The 16,250-nt window shown below is 45.4% G+C and overlaps 2 protein-coding genes and 1 long non-coding RNA gene across 3 annotated transcripts in view; 2 read left to right on the top strand and 1 right to left on the bottom strand.

Moving 5' to 3' along the window:
- The window catches only part of ca10a (carbonic anhydrase 10 (inactive)a), a 211,321-nt gene extending 210,592 nt beyond the window's left edge, over positions 1-729 (top strand). Inside the window, exon 10 of the mRNA XM_088287355.1 lies at positions 655-729. Coding sequence (XP_088143481.1) covers positions 655-659 — 5 coding nt within the window. The 3' untranslated portion in view covers positions 660-729. The remainder of the gene's footprint in view (positions 1-654) is intronic.
- A 124-nt stretch (positions 730-853) lies between these two features.
- On the top strand, positions 854-9,330 carry LOC148315781 (uncharacterized). Its single transcript, XR_015840587.1, has 3 exons — positions 854-1,075; positions 8,082-8,207; positions 9,167-9,330. It is a non-coding gene; the product is annotated as an uncharacterized LOC148315781 (long non-coding RNA).
- On the bottom strand, positions 2,616-3,903 carry LOC148315782 (uncharacterized). The gene has a single exon (XM_088287341.1). It carries the CDS (start codon positions 3,870-3,872, stop codon positions 2,616-2,618), a length of 1,257 nt encoding a protein of 418 aa, XP_088143467.1. The 5' UTR covers positions 3,873-3,903.
- Positions 9,331-16,250: the final 6,920 nt, after the last annotated feature.

The raw sequence follows: 16,250 nt of genomic DNA, 5'->3' as shown, positions 1-16,250 counted from the left end.
TGTGTGTGGGGGTGTGAAACTGGTTGCGGGGGTGTGCAAGAATGGAATGTTGCAGGACAGATGGTGATCGCCATAAGGAGGGGGTGAAGCCGAGATGAACCAAGCACAACCAGGAGGAGCCACCACGGGATTCGGCGGGGAAGAAAGACTAATGAGAACAAGCTAAAGTTAACTGCAGGATACACATAGCCAATAGAATCATGCCAGGATGCCTTTGTCTTTGTATAATTTACATATTGTATAGTATGAATGACTACTGGGCAACTCGGAAAAAGATCTGTTCTGTTCTGTTGGTGGCAAGAGAGGTGTAGAGTTGTATTGAGAGGGATCCGAGACCCAGGCGCATATGTAGTAAAGCTGTGTATTGGGAATAAATCCACTCGTGCGTGAAAATGCCGGCTTCCTGATACCTTTCTTTTGCAGAACGAGCGCGCATATTGTTGGATGAGTGAGAGTTGTGTAAGGTCACAAATTGGAGTCAGATTACTAATTTGAGGTTACATTGGTTTAAAATTAAATTCTAGCATTGATTTAGAGCTAAATTACAACAATATGCATCGAAAATCAATTTGATATCGATATAAGCCATTCAAAATATGCACCAATAAATAATAAAATAATAGATTTGAATAGTTTTTCCCGTTTCTCTTTCAGGATGACATCCAATATTTTCATAGCAAAGGCGGTGGCCCAAAAGACACCAAATCAGGGCCAAAAATTGGTCCTTTTCTGCAAATGGCACCCTGCAGATGGATGGAGTCTTTAATAACGTTACTGTTGCCCTCTGTGACGGGGCCAAAATGTACACATTTTTTTTTTGATGAACTGGCGGCCCAAGTCACAGAGGGCAACAGTTATGTTTCCGCACATTTTGGCTTTTGGCCGGGTAAAGACTCTGTGCTGCTCACCCGGAACCAAATCCAAGATCTACGTGGGCCCAACCGTGACTGTTGATGCTGCCATGGAGGCTGAGGCACGTCAACTAATTTACGCGGTCTCTGCAACATCATCTCCTCCGAAGGTCAAAAATAAACCTCCTGAGGAGATTGTGTCCTTGGATGGGCACATAACTGACGTAAGTATATTCCACAAACACACACACACGCACCCCCCCCCCCCCCCACACACACGTGCATACACTTGTGAACAACCACACACACACATAGCAATCCAAAGGTAACATGCGGGAAAAAAATATTAACATTCCCTCAGAATAAACATTGCGTTCCAACCAGGGACAGTTCGAGGATCTTTTTTTCTTTTGGGGAAAAAGGGGGTTGCTTGGTTCAGATAGGGGGCTGAGAAAATATTTTTTCATATATATTTTAGAATATCAAATAAATCACTTAATTGGAGCCACACAGATTTCTGCTGGGGCTTATGGGTAGTTTCAAGGGCAGCACGGTGACCGACTGGTTAGCACGATGGCCTCAACGTGCAGAGGTCGTGGGTTCGTTTCTGGCTCTGGCCTTCCTGTGTGGAGTTTGCAAGTTCTCCCCGTACCTGCGTGGGTTTGCTCCGGGTACTCCGGTTTCCTCCCACATTCCAAAAACATGCATGGCAGGCTGATTGAACACTCTAAATTGCCCTGAGGAGTGGGTGTGTGCGTAGATGGTTGATGGTTGTTCGTCTATGTGTGCCGTGCGATTGGCTGGCAACTAGTTCAGTGTGTACCCCGCCTACTGCCCGATGATAGCTGGGAGAGGCTCCAGCAGCCCCCGCGACCCTTGTGAGAACAAGCGGCACACATAATGGTTGGATGGGTAGTTTCATAGTGACAGTGCAACTCAGCATAGTCTATAGTTTCTGGTTCCATATAAAATGCACGAAACATTTACACGCTTGCACTAAACATCAATGCGTATTGCGTTTGTGGATGACTGCAGCACCACACGAGTGCACAGAGACAAGCATGGCAGCAATTTAAAAAAAAAATAAAAAAAAATAGAAATATCGAATTGAATCTTGCTTGAGTGAATTGTTAGATCCCTACCAGAATGACATTGATGCATATTGTAGTGACCCTTTTTCCTATCAAACGGGTCACTATGGTTACTACTGGCCTGGGTTGGTTTGACGCGTGTCCGTTCCGCTTTTTCCAAAGTAAAGTCGTCCAATTGTCCGTCAAGTCAGCTCACACCATTTTTCCCACCTTGTCACGGTCACGGTCTAAAACTTTTTGCCTCCCCAATAGTAACCACCTGGGTCTTGTTAGCCCATTGATTAAATAGCCCTGTGGCCAATGGATACCACACTGCACCCAAGTGGTGGGAGGTTTAAAGCAAACATAACTTAACGTAAAAAATGGCTCTTACACACCGGCCCCTAATTGGGCTTGACAGAAGGCAAACCAATTACAATCTTCAAACACAATGAGCCATTAAAGTTAACTCAAATTAAAGCGTTAGAAACAAAATAAATAACTGAGAACAAATAATCATTCTTATAATGTAAACTATGTACTGGGTATTTTTGAAACATGTGTCTAATAAGTGTTCATGGTTACTCAGTTGCCTCACAGAGTAGACATATTTTTGTCACTGGTCTATCGAGCACGCTGGTCTTGGTTTGAAGATGTACAGTACGGACCAGACCCCTTTTATCATGAAATGTCTCTAAAATCCTTCCAAGTATCCAAGATCCACGAGGAGCTGTTGAATCAACAACAACAACAACGTCCCCCGGTAAGAAATTTCTTTTTTCTTCCTCTTCTTTTTATTTTTAGCACCTCCGTCAGCAGCAGTCTCTCCATTGTCCTTTTCATCTTTATCATCCTCCTCAGCAGCTCCACTCAGTTGATTAGGTTTGGCGGGTATACTTCGAGCCAGCTCATGAACAGGAGTGGACTGAGGTTTGGGCTCCTCATAGTTGCCCCAAACTTCAGAGGGAGCGTTCCAGTCAGAGGTGGGATCTGTTGAACCACCATGGAATCCAGACCACTCGTCATCTACTTTAGGCTGACTGAGCCATAATGTGCTATCTACCAGCTGAGGATCAGCTTCGCCAACGCCCAGTTTAGTAAAAGAAACTAGATCAGAAGGAACCCTATCAATCACAGTCCATGAATCATCAATATCAGCCTTCCACAATGGTGCTGGTTCTCTTGTGGCAGTCCACGGGCCTTGAGTCTTTGGAGCGACAGTGTGCGGAACCTTGACCGCTTGAATGTCAGCCACACCTGCTGCTACTATTGGTGCCTCACTGGTGTTAACATGGGCTACAGCAGCATTAATCTTCTCTGCAGTTACTTTTGATGACCCTCCTTTTTTCTTCTTCTTCTGGTTGGCAGGTGGAGTAGATGCTGAGGCCTTGCGCTGCTCTGGAGAAGCATTCATAGGAGTGCCGCCACCACCACCAGTACTGGCAGAGCCATCACTGGAACTCTTGTCCTTCTTGCGTTGTTCACGCTTTTCCTTGTTGCTCACCTTTGTCTCCCATGTGCCTTCCTCCGGCTCCTGTACAACAGCTGTCACAGTTTCCTTCACTGCCTGTTTGGCTTTCTTCTTGGCCTTTTTTGACTCAACAGCTTGTTTGCTCTTGTTTTGTGGAGGAGGTAACTGTTGATGTGGCACTCTGTCTTCGTTAACTATGGCGTTTTCTTCTTCAGTGACAGCTCTACCATTTGGCTGGGCCTTCTTTTCAGCCCGCTCTAATTGTTCCTCTGGAACCATTTCTGCGTATCCCATTCCAATGACATCAGATAGGAAAGTGGAATATTCCTTGTGAAACTCTTTATCCTTCTGAAGTCTTCTTTTGAGTGATCCAACACGTTGCTTGGCCACAGAAATATTATTTGGCATTTTCACATTTTGATCTTTAAAAGGCAATTTTGTCATGTAATGACCATCTTTAAATTGGACAGAATTTTCCATTATTTCAATGAATCTCCTTTCATTTACTGACATCTCCTCTTTGTCATTGTAAGATGTTTCATTGAATTCCTGATTGTATTGATTTATCAACAACTGTTGGAGTCGGTCAACACTGATCCTATTAACCAGTGCCAGAGTGTGGTCATTCTCACACTGTGTTGCACTATTTCCCTGTAGAGGTCCATTAATCACCCAGCCAAGAAGAGTTCTAACAGCATACGGTCCCTCGCCGCGACTGTTGATCACCTCCCAGGGTTCCATTACCTTTGAGGCATTTGTGCCAATCAACAACTCAACATTAGCGCTGATACGAGGAATGTGCGCATCCTTAAGATAAGACCATTTCTTTAACTCCCTTTCGCTGATTAAATTGTCTACCGATACTGGCATTTGTTTCTGTGTGAATGTGGTGGGAAGCTGATAATAATGGTTGTTGCTCAAACCACATATTTCCAAGCCTTCAATCATGTAGCTTGGCATAGTGGTGTTGTGGGTCATAGTTCGTATATGAATACTGGTTCCTTTGCCTTTGAGGTTTAGCTTTTCCTTTAAACTTTCGGAGCAGAAAGTGTCAGTACTTCCTGGATCCAAAAAAGCGTATGTTTGAACCACTTTGTTTCCTTTTGTAGATTTGACATTAACAGGTAAGATTGACAGAATGCCATTACTGCCGCCGGCCCCTGTATGTCCACACGTGGAAACACTTGTGCCACTCACTGGTGCTCCCTGTGGCTGTCCTTTTGGCCGCTTTTCCTCTTCACTTCTTTCCCTTTTTTCGATATGGAGAACACTGGGGTGACTTTGGGTGCATATTTTGCACAATATGCGGTTACTGCAGTCCTTGCTCATGTGCCCTGTGTGCAGGCAGCCGAAGCACACTCCTTTCGCCTTGAGAAAGTCCAGCTTCTCTCTATGAGGTTTCCTTTTCAATTCTGAACATTGATCCAATGCATGTTGTCGTGTACAATACAAACAGCGACTGTTATCAGTTGTAGGCAGTGCAGTTTGTGTTTGAGTTTGTACATTTCTATTGTTTGTACCCGCAGCTTCTTCATTGAACATAACAGCAGTTGCAAAGGTGTTTCCCCTGGATTGTGATTTTTGTTGCAAATATGCCTTGCTTGCTTGAGTTTTGTTGCTCCTGTTTGTGTCAATTGTGGTGTTTTGGATATCACCAAAGATTGAATCCGAAATGATCTTGACCTGATATTTAACAAATCTTACAATGTCCTTGAAACCTGCCCTATGACCTTGCGTTTCATAGATGCTGCAAGCCCTCTCTCTCCAACGCTCTCTGAGTTTATAAGGAAGCTTCTGAGTTATTAGTTTCATGTTTGCTGGCATATTGAGTTCATCCAAATATCGGAGTTCTTTCATTGCATTGCAGCATTCGGCCAAGCACAATGCATAGTCTTGTAGCCCCTTTTTATCCTCTGCCTTTACAGTAGGCCATTGTGTTATTTTATTCACATAGGCGGCTGTGATTTTCAATTCATTTCCAAAATGTTTAATAAGTAGGGTTTTGGCTGCATCATAGGCTCTGTCCGGTGGTAGGTGTTGGCAGCTGCGAACTAGTTCTTTAGGTTGGCCCCCAGTGTATTGTTCCAAATAGAATAAGCAGTCCTCCCTTTGCACCTTTGCTTCCACACAACGTTCAAAGGTTCTCATAAAGGTCCGAAATTGTAGAGGGTCTCCATTAAAACAAGGCACTTCTCTGCGTGGTAACAACTGGGAACTTTGTGTTTGTGCTAAAAGTGCTGTTATTTCGTTTTGCTTGTGTAACAGCCTGTAGAGTACATCGTTGTTTTGCAACGGGTGTGCAACTTGAGCACTGGGATTTATATTTGACTGGGTTTCCTGTGTTGCAGATGTTTGCCATGCTTGTATCCTGGTTCGATCTCTGATGCTTTGAGAATGCGGTGCTGCTTGACTACTGAGATTCATATTTGGTTGATGTGCCTGTGTTCTGGCTGTTGCTTCCATCTTCGGCGCTGGGTTCCTTAGTGCTGCATTAGTTTGGGATTTCAAGTAGGATGACATTCCATCTGAATGTTTGCTTTGTTTACTAGCAACACTGTTAAATGAAGAGTATTTTAACGTCATCAATTTTGCAGCAGATGCAGCTAGTTCCGTTTCTATTTCCAGTTGTTCCTGTTTCCTTCTTATGTCCTCTGCTTGTTCTTCCAAAGCGTGCTTTTTCTTAAGTGCAGCAGCACGCGCCATGATCACAGCTTGTTCTGCCTCCATTTGTCGGCGTAAAGATGTTGTAGTAGACCTACTGCGCTTTGAGGAAGTATTGGAAATTACATTGCTAATGCTGTCATGGGGTTCCACTAGGACTTCCTCGCTGTGAGGTCCAATTCTTTGATGTTTCATTTCATCATTATTGTCCTCCATATCTTCATTTTGCCAGCAACATTCATTGCTACCCAACCACTTATTTACTTCTGAAACAAATTCATCGATAGCGAGCGCTTTTACTTTAAACCACATTTCATGCCTTTCACACTCTTCAGGTGGCATAAATTTCAATAAAGCTTCGTGATGTGCAACAGCTTCATCACATAGTTTAGTGTATTTGTCAAACGTACTTTTTACCTCTGAAACAAAACCTTTGACACCCATCAAATTAATAATTGTCTGCTTGAGGCTTGCTGCCCTTTGCAACTTGTTTTTTCTCTCTTTTTGCAGTGTTTCTATCTTTGCCAAAAAGGCCTTTTCAGTCATTTTAACGGAGCGCTTTTTTACAGAAGGACCACCTTTCTCAATCCCTAAATCATCTTGCTTAGGTGTCTCAGTCCAAAGTTCAGCTTTGTCGAGGTCCTCTTCTCTACTCATAATTATGTTGATACAAAATCCTTTGATCACTCGCTTACCCGTGCAACCTTCCGTAAGTTGTACACGCGCACAGTCTAATTCAAATTGCAAACGTGCCCCGTAACGTTCCCTCAATTACCACCAATGCATTGGATTTTATGCGCAAAGTTGTGTGCACACATTTACAGCAATCTACTAAATGGCCATTAGTGTAGCGCTACAAATACCTTGGCGTTGGCCGGCATAGAAGTGTATTGATGTTCCAATTTGTTGGTTAGAGAGCCGCGGCTGCGTGGCTCCGGTTCCAAATAATTCCAAACGAGCAAACAATTTGGGCAGATGACGTCCAAACATCAGCAATCATCCAACGTTGTCCTCAAGGCGACAAGAAAGCCATTCGATCCGCCGCTCCCTTTCAGCTGCGCTGTCCTTACTTTGAAGCAAACTTATCTTCATTCGCTCGAAGAGAGTTTTAGACTTAAATTGTAGTGACCCTTTTTCCTATCAAATGGGTCACTATGGTTACTACTGGCCTGGGTTGGTTTGACGCGTGTCCGTTCCGCTTTTTCCAAAGTAAAGTCGTCCAATTGTCCGTCAAGTCAGCTCACACCATTTTTCCCACCTTGTCACGGTCACGGTCTAAAACTTTTTGCCTCCCCAATAGTAACCACCTGGGTCTTGTTAGCCCATTGATTAAATAGCCCTGTGGCCAATGGATACCACACTGCACCCAAGTGGTGGGAGGTTTAAAGCAAACATACCTTAACGTAAAAAATGGCTCTTACACATATAAAAACATGTGTTCCCTTGCATTAAGCATTGCAATATAATAAATAAATGTTTATTTATATAGCGCATTTCACAACAGCTGGAGCTGTAACAAAGCGCTTTCCATATGCAGTCAAATTAATTAGCAGGTAATTAGAACACAAATTAAAACACGTAAATACATTTACAATAGATACCAGAAAAACAGGACAGTGACAGTCTCATGTTGAGTCGAAAGCTCAACAATAAAAACATGTCTTCAAACGGGTTTTAAAAATGGACAGAGAGGGGGCTTGCCTAACATTTAATGGGAGCTCATTCCAACACAATCATTGCAATGCGCTGTTTATTGGCAGGGTACCCAGTTTTCTTTCTGTTGTTCTTCCGTGTCAGCCTCTGTCAGTTCTGTTTGCACACACATCATGAGCGCAGACATACAAATGTTGTTGTTTTTTTCTATTTGGTCCACATTAGATGTGCCCAATTCGCATGGTGCGGCTGCGTGGGGCCGGGCCTGTGCCCATGCACAATGTGACCATAAAAAAAACAAGTAAATCATTTATAGTTTTCCTTTTTATGCATTTCAATCATACACGCTGAATATGCATTTTTTAACTATTGCAGAATGAAGTGGAGGTCACCATAGCCATTTGGCGGGAGGCCAATTTGGGCTACTCATTCATGCACCTCAACGCGCGTGTAAATGACTTTGGGTTGACCCTCCACACAACCCAATCTTCAGAAATCACAGTGAGTAAATAAATTGCTCTAGATCAATGGTACTCAAAAGGTCGCTACAAACTTGTGGTCCCCGTACTAAGGCCCTTTTTAATATCAACCCAGAGCAGGTGTTCCCAATCCTTATTTATACTTACACATGCACACACACAACTCATAGTGACTTCTGTGTTAAATACAAATTTCTGTGTTCAGCTAGTGAATACAATGAAGTAATTAAAGCCATTTCAGCCTCCTTTAAAGCAATGGCTCAACAACAGGTGGTGTATCATAATGTGTCGGACATTAGGTCGCTGTCTGTGGAGGGATTCAATTTTGATCTTAATAAATTTTTCAATAAATTTATTAGAACCGTTTTAACTCTAAGATGCAATCCTTACCTCCTAAAAAGAAAATGTTCTACATGATTTCAGTCCTGCTGAGGCAAAAAAAAATAAGGAAACAGTATTTATCGTATCCAATCCCTCAAAAAGCTAAAGAGGTCACTTTCAAAATATGACATATATCCGTCTAAAAACTTCTTGCATATAAGATTCAATTGGGTCAAAGACTTGTTGTGGATTTTGTGAGGATGACATTGAAACAGTGGGACACATTTTTTTTTTTTATGTAGACTGGTCTCAGAATTTTGGTTGTCTGGCCAAACAAATTACGTTGCAGCTTTTGAACTGGATGCCCATTAAAGTTGGAATTCAATTAAAGGAGAAGGACTTTTTGGTGAACAATTTAATTGCACTTGCAAAACACTTTATTCACAGATGTAAATACTTCAAAGCGAAACCCCACATCCACTATTGGATGAATGACCTCAAGCTGGACAAAAAATCCTGGGCTGACATGACGAACAATAATGCCCAGAGACTGTTTTCTTTAATGGAACATTTTCCCTTCTAGATTGAGATCCTCGCATTGTTCTTACCTTTTTTTGTTTTATCCATCCATCCATTTTCTGTACCGCTTCTTCTCACTAGGGTCGCGGGGGGTGCTGGAGCCTATCCCAGCTATCTCCGGGCAGTAGGCGGGGGACACCCTGAACTAGTTGCCAGCCAATTGCAGGGCACACAGAGACGAACAACCATGCGTGTTTTTGGAATGTGGGAGTAAACCGGAGTACCCGGAGGAAACCCACAGGCACGGGGAGAACATGCAAACTCCACACAGGATGGCCGGAGCTGGGATTGAACCCACGACCGACGCTGTCTCTCACTGTGAGGCCATCGTGCTAACCAGTCGGGTCACCGTGCCGCGTTTTAGTTTTATTTATTTATTTATTTATTTATTATTTTCTTGCTTTTCCAACAAGTGTTGTTCAACTAAGCAGTTTTATATTCAATATGTGCCTTAATTGTTTGTACATTTCAACATTTATAAAAATAAAAAAAAAACATGTTGGACGTTGCTTCTGTCAAAGTCAATGAGATTTCAGATTTGATGGACAGTTGCGATAGCCAATCAGATCACGAGTTGGTTACAGTGAGCCTTCTTGCTGGCCTTCCGCTGAAAATGATGAAGCGTCTTGTGATTGAATACTTACTCGTGAGGGGGCAGCGCTATGCGGAATCAACACACCCGGAAGCTGTAACTGGCGTCCATTCGAAAATCTAAAATATATTCTTGCTTTTTTAAACCACGATAGCCGAAGGAGGGAAAAGTGTGTCACTCAATGACACTCTTAGAACACTCCACAGCTCCTTCAGTGATAGACTGTTACACCTTCGCTGTACGAAAGAGAGATTTCGCTGCTCCTTCCTGACGGCTGCTGTCAGACTTTTTAACAAGAACATGAGGTCATGCCTACAAACGGGCGGGCATTAGTGTAATTGTGCAGTCCTAGAATGCAATACACACTACTACTGTGCTCTATCCAATGCTGTACTTAAATATTGACCAATGCTGTATTTCGTTTACCATTACAGTATTCTTATTATTACAATACTTTTATCACTGCAGTATTTTCTATCATTACAGTACTTTCACTATTATAGTACTTTCATCATTTCAGTTTTTTCTATCATTGCAGTATTTTTATTATCATTGCAGTACTTTTACCACTATACTACTTTTATCATTGCAGTATTTTCTATCATTGCAGTACTTCTACTATTACAGCACTTTTATCATTGCAGTATTTTCAATCATTCAGTATTTTTTTTTTTATCATTGCAGCGTTTTTATTTTTTTCCCCTCTGTACCATAGACAGGCATTAGGAGTGTTACCTTACACTTGTATATGCTGTGGGCTCAAAGTGTATATATACATGGGGATCTGTGTATATACGTATATACTGTGTATAATTGCATGCTTTTTATGAATGCCTGCTGCCAATGTTATACATTAACGGCTACAGTACGCCGGTGCCTCTGTGTGATCTATATCTTTGCTGCTGTGACACTGCAAATTTCCCTGTTATGGGACTATTAAAATATATTTTTATCTTTATAAATTGAAGATTCACTTGCGAGGCCATTTTCAAGACGGACCTTTCAAGAGAAGCTATATTGTCCAACAGTCAGTGCTGTGTAAGTGTTTTTCTGTATATTGTTTGTCCACCCGTGGTGTCATAAATGTTGGTATTGTCGCGACTTTGTAAATAGTTCAAGGGTTCTGTGTTTTCCTTATTTCTGTGAGGCTGTGAAGGCAGCAGGGGAGTGAACGTTATGTTGTTGTCGTTGTGTTGGGTTTTTGGTCTGATCGGCGTGGTTGCGGCCAACAGCAGCCGTTTTTGGCTTAATAATAAAAGTGTTCGCTGATGGAAAAATTGGCCTGACTTATTATACAACGTTACACTGGTGAAGTGATAACGAAAGTATAGCAACGAGTAAAGGAAGTTACGGCGGCCGCCCGCGAGTCAAGGAGGAGGTGGTGGACGATTCTTACGATGGCGCATGCGGCCGTGATATGAAGCCCGAAAGTGTATCGGAGCATGTTGACCACCTGAGGCGGGCCGCAAGGAAGCTGGCGTTCCATGCTGGTTTCGGCTCATTGAACGCTGGGGGAGGAGCAAGCGCGAACGACGTCGACGGCCGCCATTGTCGTCATCAGCCTGTCAAGACTCCAAAATACTCCGGTAGGGCAGACTGGGAGGCTTTCCATGCCCAATTTGAACTTTTGGCACGGGCTGCTGGCTGGACTGAGAAGGATAAAGCACTGCAGCTGGCCATGTGTCTTACGGAGGAAGCTTTGTCCTGCTTGTTATTGCTCAGCCCAGTCGAAAGAGATGACTATGGCGCTTTGGTTGGTGCCCTAAAACGGCGTTTTGGACAATGCAGTCAACCTAATGTTCTACGCTCTGAGCTCTCTAACAGGCAAAGACAGGCTGGTGAACCACTGCGTGTGTTAGCGAAGGACATTGAAACCCTGTCAAGGCGTGCATATGCCCACATGCCGACTGATGTGCAGAGTGAGCTGGCCAGGGACCAGTTTATCCGGGCCATTACCCCAAGAGAACTGCGCATACAGACTCAATTGGCGCATCCCTGTACTCTTCAGGAGGCACTGGAGCTGGCCGTGGAGAGAGAGGTTATAGGAGACACCACACGGATTGACCATGTTGACGGCCATGTTGTGCGCTCTGCCACACCGGTGAACCAAATCCAAGAGAAACCATCATGGGTGGATGAGCTGACTGAGCTTATTCGCACTAGCACACTGCAGTCGCCACGCAGTGGTGCTCGTTCCCGACGGGGCCCTCCAGTTTGTTGGGTGTGTGGCCAGCCTGGGCACATTAGCGTGCGGTGCCCCAAGAAGGCAGATGGTCAGGGAAACGGGCCGGGGTCTGTGTAGAGTGGATGCCGCTGACCCCTGCACCTGTGTCACAACATGCGTTGTTTCCTGGAGACGGAACCCAACCACAAAGATGGGGGAGAGGGGCTCCATTTACCCCAGAAGCAGGTGATACTGCAGAGTCTGTGAGGGTGGTTGGCTGGACCCATGCGGGGGATTTCTGTCATGTCCCCATTTCGCTTGGGGGGTCTCCTTGTGTAGCCCTTGTCGACACCGGCTCCACTGCAACACTGTTGAAGCCTGATGTATTCCCAGCCGGGGCACGATTGGAATCTACGTCAGTCAAGCTTCGAACAGTGACTGGCGAGCTCACCCCTATGCTTGGAAGGGGGGTGGTGACTATCCAAGTGGAGGGACTATGCATGAACTTTCGGGTGTGGGTTGCCGCGGTACACGACCCCTGCATCATAGGACTGGACTTTCTACGAACAGCCCAGTGCGTGCTTGACCTGGGGAGGAACACGTTGGCTGTTCCAAGAGGCCCCACAGTTGAAATGGTGCGCCCTACACAGCCTGAAAAGTCATTCCTTCCGACGTCGAGCGCAGCCATTGCACAGCAGGAGTCTGATCCACCCATGAACCGCTGGCTCCTATGACTTCTCCACCCACATCAGACGCCCACATTGATGAGCATTCCTCTTCCCCGGCCCCGTGGTCCATGACAGGTGGAGTGGACAGATTGACGGCAGTGCGCGAAGTGTGGAAGCGCAACAGTGATGGTTTAGAACCCAAGCAACAGGAGGTGCTGTGGCAACTGTTGCGGGACTTTAAGGACATTTTTGCGCTGACAGAAGAGGAGGTGGGCCGAGCAGACTTGGTGCAGCACGAAATTGACACGGGGGATGCACGACCTATCAAAGAGCGCCCCCGCCGCCTTCCCCTTGCACATCAGGCAGATGCGGACAGCGCAATTGACGAGATGCTGAAAGCTGGCATCATTGAGCCATCTGACAGCCCTTGGGCCTCAGGGGTTGTCATGGTCTGAAAAAAAAAGACAGTGAAGAAAAGGTTCTGTGTGGACTATAGACCCTTAAACAGCGTGACCAAGAAAGACTCCTATCCACTGCCCCGCATTGATGAGACTCTGGATCTGGTGTCTGGATCGTCCTGGTGCTCCTCATTAGACCTGCGCAGTGGATATTGGCAGGTGCCCCTCAGCCCGGAAACCAGGCCAAAGACTGCTTTCTGTACTGGCAGGGGGTTGTGGCAGTTTCGAGTTCTCTGTTTCTGCCTGTGCAATGCACCTGCTACCTTCGAGCGGCTTATGGACAAGGTGCTGGCTGGCATCCCCCGACAGGAATGTTTGGTCTATTTGGATGACATCCTGGTCCATGGGAACTCTTTCCATACAGCCTTGGAGGCCCTGCGCCAGGTCTTACAAAGAATTTCCACTGCGGGTCTGAAGCTTCACCCTGACAAGTGCTGCTTCATGAGAAGAGAGCTTGAGTTCCTGGGACACAAAGTTGGAGGGGAAGGCATTAGCACTTTGGAGGAGAAAGTGTGAGCCGTGAGGGACTGGCCTACTCCCAGCAACCCGCGTGAACTGAAGAGCTTCCTTGGGCTGGCATCCTATTACAGGCGATTCGTGCGGGGTTTCTCATGTCTAGCTGCACCGCTTTTCCACCCGCAGCGGAAGGACACTGATTTTGACTGGACGGGCATTCAGCTCGCTAAAGAAGGTGCTGACGGAGGCACCCATTCTCGTCCCCCCAGACGCCAACCTGCCGTTTGTCCTGGACACTGATGCCAGCAATGTCGGAATTTGGGCGGTTTTGAGTCAAGTGAGGGCAGACGGGGAGAGAGTAGTGGCATACTTCAGCAAAACCTCGAATAAGGCTGAACGGCGTTATTGTGTCACACGAAGGGAACTGCTGGCAATTGTGAGAGCCATTCGCCATTTTCGATATTATCTGTCCGGTTTACCCTTCACTGTACGCACTGACCATGCGGCACTCCAGTGGCTATTGTCTTTTAAGGAGCCTGAAGGACAGATTGCACGCTGGCTTGAAGAACTGGCACCATATGTCTTCCAAGTTGAGCACAGGGCTGGAAGTCACCATGCCAACGCTGACGCTATGTCTCGACGCCCTTGTGCTCTTGCTGGCTGCCGCTTCTGCGAGAAGAGAGAGACCCGAGAGAAGGAACTTTGTGGTGATGAGCAAAGTCCCGCGCATGATCATGTCGACCCCGTATGTAGGGGGGTGCAGGTTGTGGGGGCACCTGAATGGAGGAAGCAGCAGCAACAGGATGTTGACCTCCGACTTGTATTGCAGTGGGTTGAGTCGGGTCAAAACCCTAAGTGGGAGGAGGTCGCTGGACACTCGCCTGCCACTAAAGGACTGTATTCAAAGATTGGGACAGGCATCTCCCTCTGGTTTTGTGGGCCTACAGGTCCGCTGTACAGGATTCCACTTCATGTACACCTGCCCTGCTCATGCTGGGGCGTGAGCTACGGACACCAGTGGAAATGGCTTTTGGGAGACCCCCTGATACACCAGCCGTGCCACCAGGACCGGAGTATGCCAGGAGACTTCAAGACAGGTTGGAGTCAGCACATGTCTTTGCTCGCGACTATTCTGGACCCAGAAATTAGAATAGATGTGACGTCACCGACATCTAGTGGTGAAAGTTATCGAAGCATTCATTCTTGACACGGGCGCCATTTTGAACACTCGGTCGCCAACGAAGAAGGCTTTATTTTCGTTCATACTGCATCCTCCTTGATTTTGCTCATTTCTGGCACAATCTGTGAGTACATATATAACTTAGCACATTTCTATGCAGCATGTTTATTAGTTCAGCGGACATTCTTAATTTACAAGCCTTTTTGTTCCATTTAAGCTGACAGCATTTGTGTTTCCCTTTGTTGTGATTGAATGTGTCTTGAAATATAATTTCATCCAATACCAGTCAAGGTTAGCACATGTTTTGTGTGTTTACATATATATATATATATTTTTATATTCAGATCTGTTTACTTATCCATTTGTTTTCTTTGTCATTCTCTGTATTTGTTGCAGTTTCACAAAAAGGACTTCCATAAAAACGCGAAGCAAGACTCTCCTCTTTGTGTTTTTTATTGGAAAATTGTTTAGCTCGCTGTCTACACCATATTTTCAGGTCTACACATGGTCAGGGCAGAAGAGTGAAAAGATTGCCATATCAAGAGCGCAAGTGTGGGTGTCCTATACACTACTACAGCAGTATGTCCGACCGACATGAAATATCTAACTTGGAAGTTAGGTCAGAATGTGGAGCTTCAAATGTGTCGTCTTCACGTCATTCCAAGTCAAATGCAAGCAGAGCGTCATCCTCGCATCGCTCTTCCAAATCAAACTCAAGCCAGATCGCAGCAGAAGCACGAGCAAAGGCGGAAGCTGCACGGAAAAAAGCTGAATATGCAAAGCTTCAAATCGACATGATGGTTCAACGCACGCGAATTGATGCAACACTGAACGCTCTTAAAGAAGAAGGCGAAGCTGAAGCTGCACTGGCTGCTGCAAAGGTGCTCGAAGCTGCTGCAGAAAACCAAAACGCTGAGATTGATGCAGCTATTGGCTCCCCTTTATCACCGGCGGATTCAAAGCAACGTACAAATGACTATATTAATACGCACTTCAGCTATCGAATAAAGGATGAATGTGATGATAAAAGAGAGACAGGAAATACTTTACAACCCCAACGCGACGACGCCTTTGATGCCAATCAGCACGTGTTGCGGCACATATTGCCACTTACTAAACAAAGTTGCAAACATCCTCAAGACATGCTCCACCAAATGTCTCCTCATGCCAACGACGATGATTTCACTCCCTACTTACCACAGGACATCAGCACAGCGAGTTCACCACACAAGGTCAGTGACAAGCATGCACTCAGGTCTACAGACGTCTCTGACCTCGTCGCTTTCCTCGCTCGTCGCGACCTCCTCACAGCAGGGTTCACAGTGTTTGACAATCGTCCAGAGAACTATTTGTCATGGAAATCTTCTTTCCACAATGCCATAGAAGGTTTGAAGCTCAAACCTAGCGAGCAGCTAGATTTACTCACCAGGTGGCTTGGCGGGGAGTCCCTTCAACATGCCCTGAGGATCAGAGCGGTCTATGTCAACAATCCAACAGTGGGACTCGACAAGCTATGGCAACGTTTGGATAAAGCTTTTGGCTCTCCAGAGGTGATCGAGGCTTCGTTGTTTCAACGTCTGGAAGATTTACCAAAAATCACAAACAAAGATAACCAACGTCTTCAGGAGCTTGCAGACCTTCTCCTTG

Source organism: Idiotropiscis lumnitzeri, unplaced genomic scaffold, assembly GCF_059441095.1.
Source record: "Idiotropiscis lumnitzeri isolate Australia: NSW breed Sydney's pygmy pipehorse unplaced genomic scaffold, RoL_Ilum_1.0 HiC_scaffold_40, whole genome shotgun sequence".
Taxonomy (NCBI): domain Eukaryota; kingdom Metazoa; phylum Chordata; class Actinopteri; order Syngnathiformes; family Syngnathidae; genus Idiotropiscis; species Idiotropiscis lumnitzeri.
Note: the sequence above shows the minus strand (reverse complement) of the source record. Positions and strands in the feature narration are given on the sequence as shown.